Genomic DNA, 13976 nt, shown 5'->3' with positions numbered 1-13976 from the left:
CCCCCCCCCCCCCCCCCCCCAAGTCAATGCTGTTTGGAGCTCAATATAAAGATGACTAACCCTCCAGTGTCCACCATTTATGTCAGAAGATAGAGCTGCCTCTGTAGTGATGGGCCACAGAAAGCTACGTTGAACAAAGCGAAAATGTTGTTTCATTCTACCAAATGTATCCACCGTCATCTACCTCCCCCACCTCCCCTTCTTCCTCCTCAGCCTCCTCGCCGTTCTCCTCCGCCTCCTTCTCCTCCTCATCTTCCCATCCAAGCCCACTGCCAAAATCACCCGAATACATGACCACCTCATCTGAAAAAAAAAGAAAGAAAAGAAACATTGTTTAAAAAAAGTCATACATCATATTATGATAGACTGCTGGACTTATAGAATGCAAACCGAGCAATTTATGCACGACAAAGGCTAAACCTCCTTGGCAGTAGAACAAAAACAAACAGGAGGTATTACTTTGACATTGAGCTTTTTAATCGCTATTTTATGTCCAGTCAGAGGATTTGTTCTTATTACCTGCAGGTCCGACGCAGCCAGTAGTAATTAATCTTACAGACCTTTATTTCAGTGAGACAACTGTTCTTTTGGAATGGAAATGAACCTGGCCTAATGAATGTAGCACTTGGTCTTCTGTCAGATGGGTGACTGATGATTTTGTGGATCTAAGCCCTAAGCCCTGTAGCTACAGAAGGAGCATTGTCCTCTCTGTGTGCATATGTGTGTGTGTGTTGAGTGTGTGTTGTGCTCGTGCTTACCACAGTCGGGGTTGCCATGGATCCTGGAGCCCATTAACTCTCCTCCATGCTGGTCCACACACCAGCACTCCCCTTTACTCTTGTCACACTGCAGCTTCCTGAAAAAGCCGTCCTCATCACAGCTGGGAATGTATGTATCTAAATTGACAGAAGAGAGTGAGACATACACAGATTTACATTCACCTCAAATTGAGTATAAGCACTGCATCACGGGTGACATTGTAAATCATGTGATGGACCCAAGAGATATTTCTCATTGTAATGCACGTAACGTAACTTGGCCAGGGGTCAGGAGTGGGTTTCTGTCATCAGTGTTTCAACACATGATGCAAGGTATCAAAACTACTATATAGAGAGTAATAAGCAAACTGGTAACACTTTACGATAAAAGAACATTGAACATTGTTTATAGCGTTTATTAATCTTTTTATGCTGTTTCATAATGCATTAATCATATTAACGTAGGCAACATTTAATGTTAATATGCATAATATATGTTAAAATATAAAGAACATTAACCAAGATTAATACATGCTGTAAAATTATTGTTGATTGTTAGTTCATGTTAACATGTGCAACCTTATTGTAAAGTGTACCAGCAAACTATATGTCTGATACATGGTCAAATAATCATTATTATCTATTCCCCAATAAAATGAAGGATTTAAACATAAGCTTTCAACATGAAGATCAAACTCATTGGTTATATTGCATAAATTGCTGTTTGTTGTGAGACATCACAAAGCTTTTGCATTTTGGCTGACTCTGATAGGCTGTAGGATGTCCTTGGAGAGTCCTTAGAGTGGTACAGCCAAACATGCAGCGTTGCCCACTGCCGGGAGCTGCGCTCTAATCCCCACACCTGATTAGGGGCTAATCCCAGCCTCCTGCTTGTCATCTGTTAAATGAAACTCCTCTAGAGTCACTCCTGCCAGAGCGCCCTCTACATTTCCAAGTTTTACACTTTACCTCCCTTTCAGGCAGTGGTGTAGTAGTGGCTGAAGAGATACTGTGAAAGACATGCACCCATTCTCTAAAATTCATATATTTACATTTATATACAGTACATATTTAAATTGTGTAAGAAATATATTTTTCCATTTAAAAAAATTAAATAAAATTGGCTGTTGTAATTATAGCCCCACATGAACTTACAAAATGCATATCAGGGTAAGTTTCTTGCTGGCATGGTGTACAGTACACTACTAAGAACAATGGTATCAGGGGCATAGCAGTCATTTTAAAAGTGTGTGTGTGGGGGCTCAGCAGTAGTCAGAAGGTGGCTCGCACAGACCCAACACTTACAGTGCAGTATTAATATATTGCAGTATATATTAATATATTAGTATGATTTAAGTATTATATTAATATATACATATTATTTACTTTTAATATTTGTAGTATTTGAAAAATTCAAGTATTGCAAAATAATTGCAAATGTTTGCTAAATTAGCTGCAAAAATAAAGGGCATCTTGTAGAGCACTTGCTTCTGTATCACACATGACAGTAAAAGACTGAGCACAAGCTGGTCCTGAATAAATTATTTAATCAATTACAATAATTACAATTGTGCATGTGCACAATTTAATTTTTTACTCCATGCTTGTGCATTGTGGGATTTAAATGTATCCAAGTGGCTCGAGTGTTTCGATTACGTTCACCAAAATTCCTCCAGATCCATTTAATGATTCGTTCAGTGACCATTTCTGGTGATGCCTGAAGGTGGTGACAAATGAGTGTCTTGTGTGAAATGGGTTAGTCACCAAATCAACAATCAAAATACATTTTTAATCCTTTAAAATGTGTATGTCTACAGATCTACAAAGAGACTTTAGTAAAAGTTTTAAGCATAATAAGAACAAAGCAAATCTATCCTTTCCCTACAGTTTGTGAGCTGCTGAGCATGACTTTTATCAAAAGACAACAAGAATAGTCTAATAGAATTTAAATAATGACCATACGTTTTCATGTATAAAAAAAGGTGTGTCTACATATCTATTCACTTCAGTAAAATGTTCTAAGAATACAGCAGATCTATCTACTTTCCTACAGTTTGTCGACTGCACACCAACATAGAGGTAAAAAACAGCAGTTGATATTAAAAATAGTTTTACATATTTAACACAGATCTAGTAATCTGCTTAAATTGGCAAAAACAACCGATCAAACCATTACCTCACAAACATAATGTAAAAACCGTAACTTAATGAAGACTTAGGTGCAGAATAAACTCCACTTACAATGTGTGCTTAAAACGATTGTTCTTTTTTTTTTTTTTCCTGCAGCATTCACGTAATGCTGCCAATCAAGAACGATATGCCGGTAATTAACTCTCATTTGTGTGTTCCTCATCTTTAGATTATTAATTTAGATCAACATCAATGCCGATAAAAAACATGGATAAATTAGCATTGTTGAAAGCAACTTTGTAGAAATAAACGGAGCCGTGTTGATTAGACTATCTGACTAATGGCCTATTATGTAAGGGTTGTTTCGGCTCATGAAACTCAACTGTGATTGGCTGGATGGTTGCTCAATCAGCCAAAAATAACAAAACGCAAAGAAAACATAATCCACCATTTGGACTTAGTATGGGTTTAGCTTGAAAAAGTGCAGAGTCCCCAATGTCCCCCACAGCTGCAACGCCCTTGAATGGTATGGTAACTTGATGTTAAATATGTATGTATGTATATTATATGTATTTAAATTAATAGGTGTCATTAATGTTCCTTTCATTAGGCTACTATAAATTTTTTTTTTTTACTTTATAATTGCTCTGATTAATAAACTAATACATACAAAATACGCAATAAACTGTTAAGCATTGTATAGTTAATATAAGTGTAGTAATGTTAAAGTTAACAGGTTATCTTGTATTACCATATAGCCTACATACAAATTAATGGTTATTTGTTTTATTTGTGTACTATAATGTGCTTTTCTGTGTATAGTGAAATTGTTTTCCTACTTAGAAATATAAATTGAAATGATTTGATATTAAAAGGCACCACCAACTGCAGTAAAAGGCAAAAAAGAAAAGAAAAAAAAGACATTTGATTGGCTATAATTATGGGACACAGTTGTCCAACAATTTGCAAAGAGCATAAAAAATTTGCACGGGTGCAATTAACATGCATTATTTTCACAAAATTTAATTGCATAAGTTACATTTACATGTATATATATATACATACATACATACATACAGGTATATACAGTATATATACTGTATATTTACATTTAGCAGGGAAATTAATTTACAGGGATGCTTGTGCATCAGCATTAGACGCTGGAAATGTCCCACTCCTTACTGAAACGGAAAATATGATTGGTTAGGAAATATCCAATCTGAAATGAACGTTCTGATTGGTGGATCAGCTTAGTTGCTCTGTCTGTCTTGCCAGTGCTATCAGTTGCACAGCTCTGTGCGCATTTAGAGAGAAGTTTTGTACACACACATACACACTAAAAAAAAAAAAAGAAGAAAAAAAAAAAAACGGTGCAACGACATCGCGTTAGTTGTTAAAAAAGTTCCTGGTCAAAAGCCTAATCGTTGTTCTGGCAGCCATACGTATCATCACTCATTTTAGGTGGGCATACGCAAAATTCTAAGAAAGATAGGTGGGCATATGGCGTATGCCTGCGTATGCCCGAGACTACACTACTGCTTTCAGGGTTATTACTGTAAACTAAAACTGAGATGAAAACTGTTGCTGTATAAATATTTGTCATAATCTTCAATAGTTAAAACAAAGTAATCGGAAAACTAAAATGACATGAAACTAAAATAGTTCATATGTCAGCAAGATTATTAATGCTGAAAATAAAGTTGCAGTAGCCATATGATTTTACTATGAGACGTGCTGAGTTCAAGTACATTTTGTGAACATTAAACATTTTACTTTCATTAACGTTTCTTCATCCTTTCTTCTTCCAGTTGTATAAAATGCCCTCATATATTCACTTTCTCGTGATCTATTGTCTTACTATTGTTCTATTGCCTTTGTTCCTCTCCTTCACACCTTAACTTGTTCTTCCCAAGATAGAACAGAGACTCAGCGGAGCATTCATTCTTACCTGGTTTCTTCTTGGCTCCCTCCTTCACTTGGATTCTCTCTAGCTCTGCCAGGCAGGGAGGCTCTGAGGAAGAAAAATAATCAGTGCCTTTAGGGAAGAGCCAGCACTAATCTCCTCCAGACAAATGCTTCACACAAGCTCCCCCACCAACTCTCAGATAATGCAGTATTACACTAGAGCTGCTCTCCATGTAGCCGCACTCAAATCACACTATCACACCCAAACACACCTGCATTTACAAGTGGCACAATATATCATTATAATGCCAATATACAGTAATTCTCGAAAGAAAGAGTAAATTAAATTTTAAGCAATACAACTAGCTTTGGGTAGATTTAGAATATTTGAATAAATGAACATTCATTATTGAATATTTACACACTGTGAGTTCCACCTTAATGACCTGTGGTGAAGTTTACAACATTTTCTACACTATATTAAAGGGCTTCTTCTGTCATCGTCTATTAACAATTATGTAATTTCAAATCTGTATGGCTTTCTTTCTCCCATCAAACACAAAAGAAGCAATTTAGAAGAATGTCTAAGCTGCTTTTTTCCATACAATGTAAGTGAATGGTGACCAACTTACATTTCTGTCTGTTTCTCAAAAAAGCTATCACATGGCCTATCACATTAGAATATAGTGCACGAGTTGGAAGAAATACTTTTATGGTTAATTTTTTTTAAGATGTTCTTTCCATACAAGACAATTCAATGGTGACAACGGCTGTCAAGAAAGATTTTCAGTGAATAATGACTTATATTTCGGTCTGTTCTTACACAAAGCTATCATATGGCTACAGAAGATTTTAAATGTAACGCACAAGTCGTATAAACTACTTTCATGGTGCTTTTTTGTCCTTTTTTGGAGCTTGACAGCCACAGTCCCCATTCACTTTCATTGCATAGAAAAGTGCAGCTTGGGCATTTAGTCAAATATTTCCTTTTGTGTTCTATGGAAGTAAGATAGTCATACGGATTTGGAACAACAAGAGTGTGTTAACAATTCCTTTACAAAATCAAAGTTATAACAGCAAAAAGCCTGTGTAGTACAAGAATTTGAGCCAATGCTTCAAAACAATCATGTTTTACAGCTACAGTACATGAGAGGGCTGGGCTGGGCTGGTCCAGTCTAAAAAAAAAACTCTCTGACTGGTCGTGTGTTGTCAGTTCCAGAGAGTTTGAGCCTGAGCAGGCTGTCAACAACCAACAGTGATGTTGTTTTTCCCTCTGCAGTGGCCATTTCCTATTCACCAGGGGAAATACAAGGGGAAGACAAAGTTTGACAGGCCAAAAGCAACTGTGCCCTCCTCATGAGAGAGGAGAGTGGCCAGCCACATTTCGAGTTGAATCACATTAAACAATTGTGTGTGTGTGTGTGTGTAGCTGAGATACAGCTCTGTGCCTCCCCAGTGGGATGCAGAGTGAAGCATATGTCTGTTTGTGTGAAGAAGCCTGCCATGCTCCATGGCTTAAGTAAACACACATACATTACACACAGGGCACAACTGAAAGGAATTCCTCAGACAAAGACAAAAGAACGCACATACACACTCACACACTGATGAGTCTCATTAATATGTATAACATGTTGCTGATAAACACATGCACATGCAAACAGATCCACGCTCTATACCGCTGACACAAACACACATACACACGCATACATACTGTCAGTCACCCTAGCAACACACACTGAATACCAATTCCTCCACACATACAGTTTATACAGCAGAGTTGTGCATCTCTTCAAATAAGTACTTCAAATCACTCTCCCAGCACGCCACAAACAACTAAAGGTCAACTCAGACCATCCATCACTCTCTCATCTCTCATTTTATAGCCAAAGGGGGTGTGATTGGGTTTTTGAAGGAAATAAAAGATTTGGATTACAGTAATCCAAACATCCCACATATGGTTCAGTTACCCCCTCGTCAATGTTTGATTATATTTAGAAAACCAATTAAACTTAATCCAGAGAAAGCTGAATGGGTTAGTGGCGTACGTCTCAAAAACTCTGCACATAGATGGATGTATTTTCCTAAAGCCCTACCTCCGTTGACTAGTGTCTTAATCTTTGATGTTAGTCCTGTGAGTACTGCACACACTGCAGTATCTTTGCCTAGTCTTTGTGATAAAAAAAAATATACAACCCCTCTAACCTAATTCACACATCATTTCAGATTTTAAAGACCCCATGAAATCCTTTGAACTTTAGTGCCCTTTAGTCCATGTCTTTTTCAGCTTTGAGTCCATGTCTTGTACCTTACAGTTGTCAAAACTAACTTTAGATATACACATTTAAAATTTACAGTCTTTCTTTTCCGAGAAAAATGGGTAAAAAATATTGATGACTCATCTTGCAAAATAAATATTTGTCAAATCAAATGCCTTCTGGAATGAGGATTTCATCCCCTAATACCACCTGCTTCTACCTAGCAATAGCAAGTAGCAAATCATCTAACTCTATTCTCTCCTCTCCACAAACAGCTGGTGTGTGGTGGGTGTTCTGTCTCACTATGGCTGCCGTCGCATCATCCAGGTGGATGCTGCACACTGGTGGTGGTTGAGGAGATTCCCCCTATACTATGTAAAGCGCTTTGAGTGCCTAGAAAAGCGCAATATAAATGTAAGGAATTAATTAAATCATGATTCATGGCTGTGACGTAAATCTAATTTTAAAAAGGTATTCAAGCCCTTAAACATGCAGACTGATCCCACTGTGAATTCGGGGACAGGAGGTCAAAAGTTTTGCTACTGAAATCGGTCTATGCTTACCAAAATTTTAACCACTGCCCCTAGTGGCAGAAGCTGGAAGTGCCCATTGACCAGTTTCTGGGTGAAATGTTCACATGGTGGTGGAAAAACGAGTTGTATGTTTAGTTTTAAATTATGTAATACAGTCAACAGGATACATATTTTAGGGTTACCTACCCCCTAACCCAAACCCTAAAACTAAACCAAACAGTCAGAGGAGTAAAAATGAAATTTTAGAGTGAAAATGCAACCCCCAAATTGTGCTCACAATTGTTTGCTAGAATGCAATTACTTCCCGATTTCTATGCAACCAGAACCCGTGTCTCAGATATTACTCACGCAACACACAGTAGCACCACATGGAAAGTTGAACATTTGAGTTGATGCAAAAATGTCTGATGGGGGATGGCACTGGTCAGTATTTTGGCAGAATGGGGTTGCTTTCAGGGTACATGAACAATCAGCAGCATGCCGATTTCCCGTGTTATCATGTGATGATATGTCCTGCCCCAAACCTCCTGTTTCAATAGGAAATATGTCAATACAGGAAAGAAAACTGCACTCGTTAAACCATTTTACTGGGTCTTTAAATTCTCAACTCTCTGTTGCAGTGTTCAACACACTCAACACTGACTAGAGCTGGCACCGATGTTTGCCATGTGTCCCCCTTCTGTCATGCTGATATAACCAAGCAGATCAAACTGTGGACTGTGGCACTGACCAGCAGGGTGCAGAGCACAAATGTGCAATGCCTTGGCAACAATTTCATGACTTTAAATTTTCCAAAAGAAAGTTCAAAATCTTCTAATGTTAAAAGTGACAGTTAGGTTCAACTTTAATGCTCATCTTAAGCCTGTTTATTGCTGAAAAGACCAAAATAGCTGGTCGCCAGCTTATTTTGTGTTTTGGATGCAATCCCAGCAAAGGATGCCGTGTTGTGCTAGTGTCCCCATCAGGTTTTTTAACTAGCTTAATCAGCTTCCCCAAAAAATAAGTTTTGCTGGTGAGCAGCTTGGCTACAGACAAGCACCAAACCAGCACTAACCAGCATAAATTTTACCTGGTATGAAAATTAATTCTGGTCTAAACTAAAATCTTTTCAGCAGGGTTGTGCAATTTATTTACAATAAACAATTCACAACATGCTAATCATTCCAAAGATGAATGAAAATTCGAAAGAATATTTCATTATTATTTTAGTAGAAAAAGCTATTGAGATCTGGTTAAGTTGTGTATAGATAATGACAACTCACTTTCTCTCCAAAAGCAGAGGCACCACTCGGCAGTGGAAACTTTTCCATCGTGGTAAGAGTCACAAGAGTTGAAGAAGGGCCGTATGCACACTTCATACTTGTCCAGATTAATGGCAGCCAGCTCAGCCTGGTCCAGATACAGGTCATTGTTTGTGTCCAGCTTAGAGAACATCCAGCCAATAGAGTCCTTACAGGATGCAACAAGAGTCTGGTCCAGAACTGTGCAGAAACAATCACACAGGTACGTTTCAAAGTACTTGTTTACAAAGAAATACTAACTGTTGTAAGTCATAACACTCCCTCACTTTCCAAATTGGCAAATGAGAGCCACCAGCATCTTTATCAGTACAGCTGATTGCCTCTAATCAGAAATGGCAGTTGTAAAAATTCAATCAACTTCCTTTAAAAAACAAACTGGTATAAAATAGGGTTTATAAGATTCTAAATCACACTAATGGAAGCCATGGGCAGACACATTTTTCTTTTTTTCTTTTTTCTCGAGTAGTTATGTTTAAAAATCAGTATTTAACAACGTACTGATCCTACAAACAAATAAATGATACAAGGCATAAATATTAATTATGACTGTTAACCAGATCTGTGAACAGCAGATCAATGATATGAACAGGTCAAATGGCCTAAACACTGGGATCTTTTTACACATAAAACAGGAGTAAATAATAGAATAAAAAGAAGAGAAGTATAGATTTAAGCACAGCTAGTTTAAGAACTGATGAGGCATGTGGTGAATCTGGCCATATTTGTGCCATAGAATGTGCATTTTAAATTGAAGTTGGAGCAAATGAAGTGGTAAAGCATGGCATTTCACAATTTTCACAAAACTGCTTTTCATGGGAAAAATGCTGCTTCATAAGGAAGGAAACAATTCAAACATAAGAGTCTACTGGTCCATACAAAATTTTATGCAACCGTTTTATTTGTGGCTACTTTTATCAGTATTTCTGTCTTGTTTCCCAACATCCTTAAAAAATATATACATTAATTTTACAAGCAAAATGATCTACATTATTAAGTCTTGCTTTTAGAGAAATCTAACAAAACTGAGTGAGGTTTATGCTGAAAGAGGGGAAAAAAAGAAAAAAAAAATTGGGGTAAGAAAATAAACTTAATTAAAAGGGAAAGCAAGGTTTTTTTCTTACCCCACTGGCAAATACCTCAGCAGATAAAATACTAATTATAAAAATTATGTTTTGCAGTGTAGTCAACAAATTGTATTACACAATGAATCAGAGTACAGAATGTTCCTACAAGGAAGTTAGAGTCAGAGTCATATCAGGTATATTGCTGATCAGTAGTCTGTGTGTATAGGATGCTGCTTTAACTCAGTTCCGAGATATTACTGTATATAAAAGCATTGGCTAAATTAACTAAATGGAGCCTCACTTGATGCAGAACTGGCTGCAGAATTCCCTGTGCTGTTCTGCTTGCCGTTGCCTTGGAGCAGTTGGAACCAGTCCCGAAGGCGATCTCCCAGATCTGCCAGGTCCTGCCCTGTGCAACTCTCTATAGAGAGAGAAGGACAGAGACAAAGAAAAAAGAAGAAGAGGAGGGAGTGTTGGCAAATGTTTGTATAACAGAGTGAAGGACCAATTGTGTCCTGATTTATTTCTTCACATTTGACAAGCCTACGGACACTGCAGACATAAATCAAACATAATCAAAGTCAGTAGAACTTCAGAAAGAAAACACGAGAGACAGAGTGGAGCACTGAGTCTGTTAATAAATCAATAAAGTCTTTGTTAAAGAAAGAGCAGAAGCAAGATCAGAACAGAACTGTTTCTTATTATCAAAATATGATCATGTCAACCTAAAAGCTTGCTTTATACCAAACTTTTCAGGCCATGTACCCATAGGTGAATTACGGACTGGGCCAATGGAGCCAGTGCCCAGGGGTCCTTGACTACCAGGGGCCCTGGACTGCAAGGTCTCACAGCCCATTAACTTCAAAAAAAAAAAAAAAAAATAAAAAAACCATGGCCCTGTGACTATGAGAGCCCACAGCCCTCTTATAGGACCCTTTTGCCTTCCTGTTTCTAATACAATTTTTAATGTTATAATGCCGCCTGATGAAAGTTTCCATGCTCTTCTGGAAATAGAAGACCTTGTAAAATAATTTCCAAAATAGCTACCTTCATATTTTGATGCGCTCATCTTTTTTAAGTGAAATATTTGCTGATTTTGGTAAAGTAAAATTAACAATAACATTTATCTTGTTACTGATATTTTAAAATTAGTATTTATTGAATTCAAGCAACGTGCTTAACATTTAATCATTTTATAGAAAAATAGGATTAAACAGGTTTAAAAAATTATTTCATATGTTATGCTTTATATGGTTAAGCTTTATTCTTTGTATAAAAGGGCTGTCGAACAAAAATGTTTATTATACTATTCATTGCTATAACTGCATGTTTGCCCTACATTACAAAAATAATTTGGCTTAGGTGGTTGGGGAAAAGAAAATATTGATATTTTATTTTTGTGGTTCAAAAGCATTGATTAGCATAGATACATAAAGTTTGTTGAGACACACTAAATGCTTGAATTTATATATATATATTTTTTTACAGGTTTACCAGAAAGAAAGATAGAAAGAAAGAAAGAAAAAAGAAAGAAGAGAGCATCTTAAAGCAGATTAAAGGACGGGTGTGTAAGTTTTGACTGCTGAAGTTTGAAATTACAAACATTCCTAAACAGACTCGTAGCTCAGTTTCAATATTCTGTCAATATAAAGTAGTCTAGAGGATTTTTGTACACTTTGAAAAGGCTTAAATGATGCCTTAGCAGGGCTTTTCGATGTAAGAATAATAATGGTAGCCAAGCTGTAGGGTCGTTCCAAACAGAATTTCCCAAAAAATTACCAAATGACCACTATTTTTGAGCCCCACATCTTTCAGCTTTCAAAGCTCTCACAATGGAGGGTAAAGTCTTTGAAGGAAATAGGGTGTAGGGATGATCACTTCTGAATAGAACGCACTTCATCACTCAGATTATTTAGAAAAGATATAGCAGCACGAGCCAGAACTGCCTGAACTCTTTGCCGAATTTCACCAAACCCTTGCATATGTAGTGTAGAAGCCTACTGTGTTTGTTAAATTCAACAATATTTAAAGTGTTTGATGAAGTTAAAATATTTAGTGATAGAATAACAGTGAAAAAGAGAGGCAGTGGAACATGCTTTTATATCAGTGAAAGTTGGTGTACAGATGTAACAACATTAAAGAGGATGTGCTGTCCTAATTTGGAAGCACTCTTTATTAACTGTAAGCCTTTCTACTCACCGTAGAGTTTTCCTCATTTATTCTGGTGAGTGTGTATATCGCACCAAACGCGTGTTTGAACATAGCGCTGCAACAGCTGGTTGAGCAAATCACAGACATGGAACAACAATACCCGGACTCAGTTATTATTATTCTTGGGGATTTTAACAAAGCAAATTTCACACGTGAACTGCCCAAATACAAACAGCACATCACATGCCCCACCAGAGACAAGAACATACTGGATCATTGTTACACAACAATAAAGGATGCATATCACTCTGTCCCTAGAGCAGCTTTGGGACTCTCTGATCACTGTCTGGTTCATCTTCTTCCAACCTACAGGCAGAAATTAAAATCAACCAGGCCAGTAGTAAGGACTGTAAAGAGATGGACCAATGAAGCAGAGCGGGAACTACAAGCCTGCTTCGATTGCACGGATTGGAATGTTTTTGAGGCTGCAGCCACAGACCTGGACAAGCTCACAGATACTGTTACATTATATATCAGTTTCTGTGAGGATATGTGCATTCCTACTAGGACTTATTTAAAGTTCAACAATGACAAACCGTGGTTCACAGCAGAGCTCAGGCAGCTTCGTCAGGCCAAAGAGAATGCTTACAGGGGTGGGGATAAAGTCTTGTTCAATCAGGCCAGGAACACACTGAACAGGGAAATCAGAGTGGCTAAAAGAAGATACTCTGAGAAGCTGAAAAACAAGTTTTCAGCTAACGACCCTGCATCAGTGTGGAGTGGCATGAAACAACTCACAAATTACAGGACTCCTACCCCCAACCCTGTAGGGAACCAACAACTGGCTGACGACCTGAATGTGTTCTACTGCAGATTTGAAAGGCCCAATCTCACACCCCACACCCACCCTGACCTTCACTTCACACAAACACCAACACCTCCTGCAACCCACCTCCTGCTACTCAACCTGCATTTAAGATCTGTGAAGATGATGTGAGCCGCATCTTTCGGAAACAAAAGACGAGGAAGGCTTCAGGCCCAGATGGCGTCTCACCAGCATGTCTTCGATCCTGTGCTAACCAGCTGGCCCCATCTTCACACAGATCTTCAATAGATCACTGGAGCAGTGTGAAGTCCCATGCTGCTTCAAACGCTCAATCATTATTCCTGTCCCAAAGAAACCAAAAATCACAGGATTTAATGACTACAGACCTTCGCCCTGACGTCTGTGGTCATGAAATCATTTGAGAGACTGGTGTTGGCCCACCTGAAGAACATCACTGGACCCTTTCTAGATCCCCTTCAATTTGCTTATCGAACAAACAGGTCTGTGGATGATGCAGTCAACATAGGATTGCATCATATCCTGCAACATCTGTACAGACCAGGAACATATGCAAGGATCCTTTTTGTGGACTTCAGTTTGGCTTTCAACACCATCATCCCAGCTATACTCCAGCATAAATTACACCAACTCTCTGTTCCCATGTCTATATGTCAGTGGATTACCAGCTTTCTGACGGATAGGCAGCAGCTTGTAAGACAGGGGAAACTCACTTCTAGCACCTGTGCAATCAGCACTGGTGCCCCCCAGGGATGTGTGCTCTCCCCGCTACTCTTCTCCCTCTACACCAATGACTGCATCGCCAAGGACCCCTCTGTCAAGCTCCTGAAGTTTGCAGACAACACCACTGTCATCGGCCTCATCTGAGATGACGATGAGTCTGCATACAGAAGGGAGGTTGAACAGCTGGCTGTCTGGTGCAGTCAAAACAACCTTGAGCTGAACACGCTCAAAACTGTGGAGATCATTGTGAACTTCAGGAGAAACACCCCAACACTGACCCCCTCACCATTCTAAACAGCACTGTGGCAG

The 13976-nt window shown here is 38.3% G+C and overlaps 1 protein-coding gene across 1 annotated transcript in view; it reads right to left on the bottom strand.

Moving 5' to 3' along the window:
- Positions 1-4: 4 nt before the first annotated feature.
- LOC127414291 (testican-2-like) overlaps positions 5-13976 on the bottom strand; it is a 46574-nt gene continuing 32602 nt past the window's right edge. The window contains exons 6-10 of the mRNA XM_051652229.1: positions 10251-10370; positions 8847-9065; positions 4837-4899; positions 759-896; positions 5-303 (exon numbers count right to left, since the gene is read on the bottom strand). Coding sequence (XP_051508189.1) covers positions 158-303; positions 759-896; positions 4837-4899; positions 8847-9065; positions 10251-10370 — 686 coding nt within the window. The 3' untranslated portion in view covers positions 5-157. The remainder of the gene's footprint in view (positions 304-758; positions 897-4836; positions 4900-8846; positions 9066-10250; positions 10371-13976) is intronic.

Source organism: Myxocyprinus asiaticus, chromosome 23 (genome assembly GCF_019703515.2).
Source record: "Myxocyprinus asiaticus isolate MX2 ecotype Aquarium Trade chromosome 23, UBuf_Myxa_2, whole genome shotgun sequence".
NCBI lineage: Eukaryota > Metazoa > Chordata > Actinopteri > Cypriniformes > Catostomidae > Myxocyprinus > Myxocyprinus asiaticus.
This window is presented reverse-complemented; position numbering and strand designations above follow the sequence as displayed.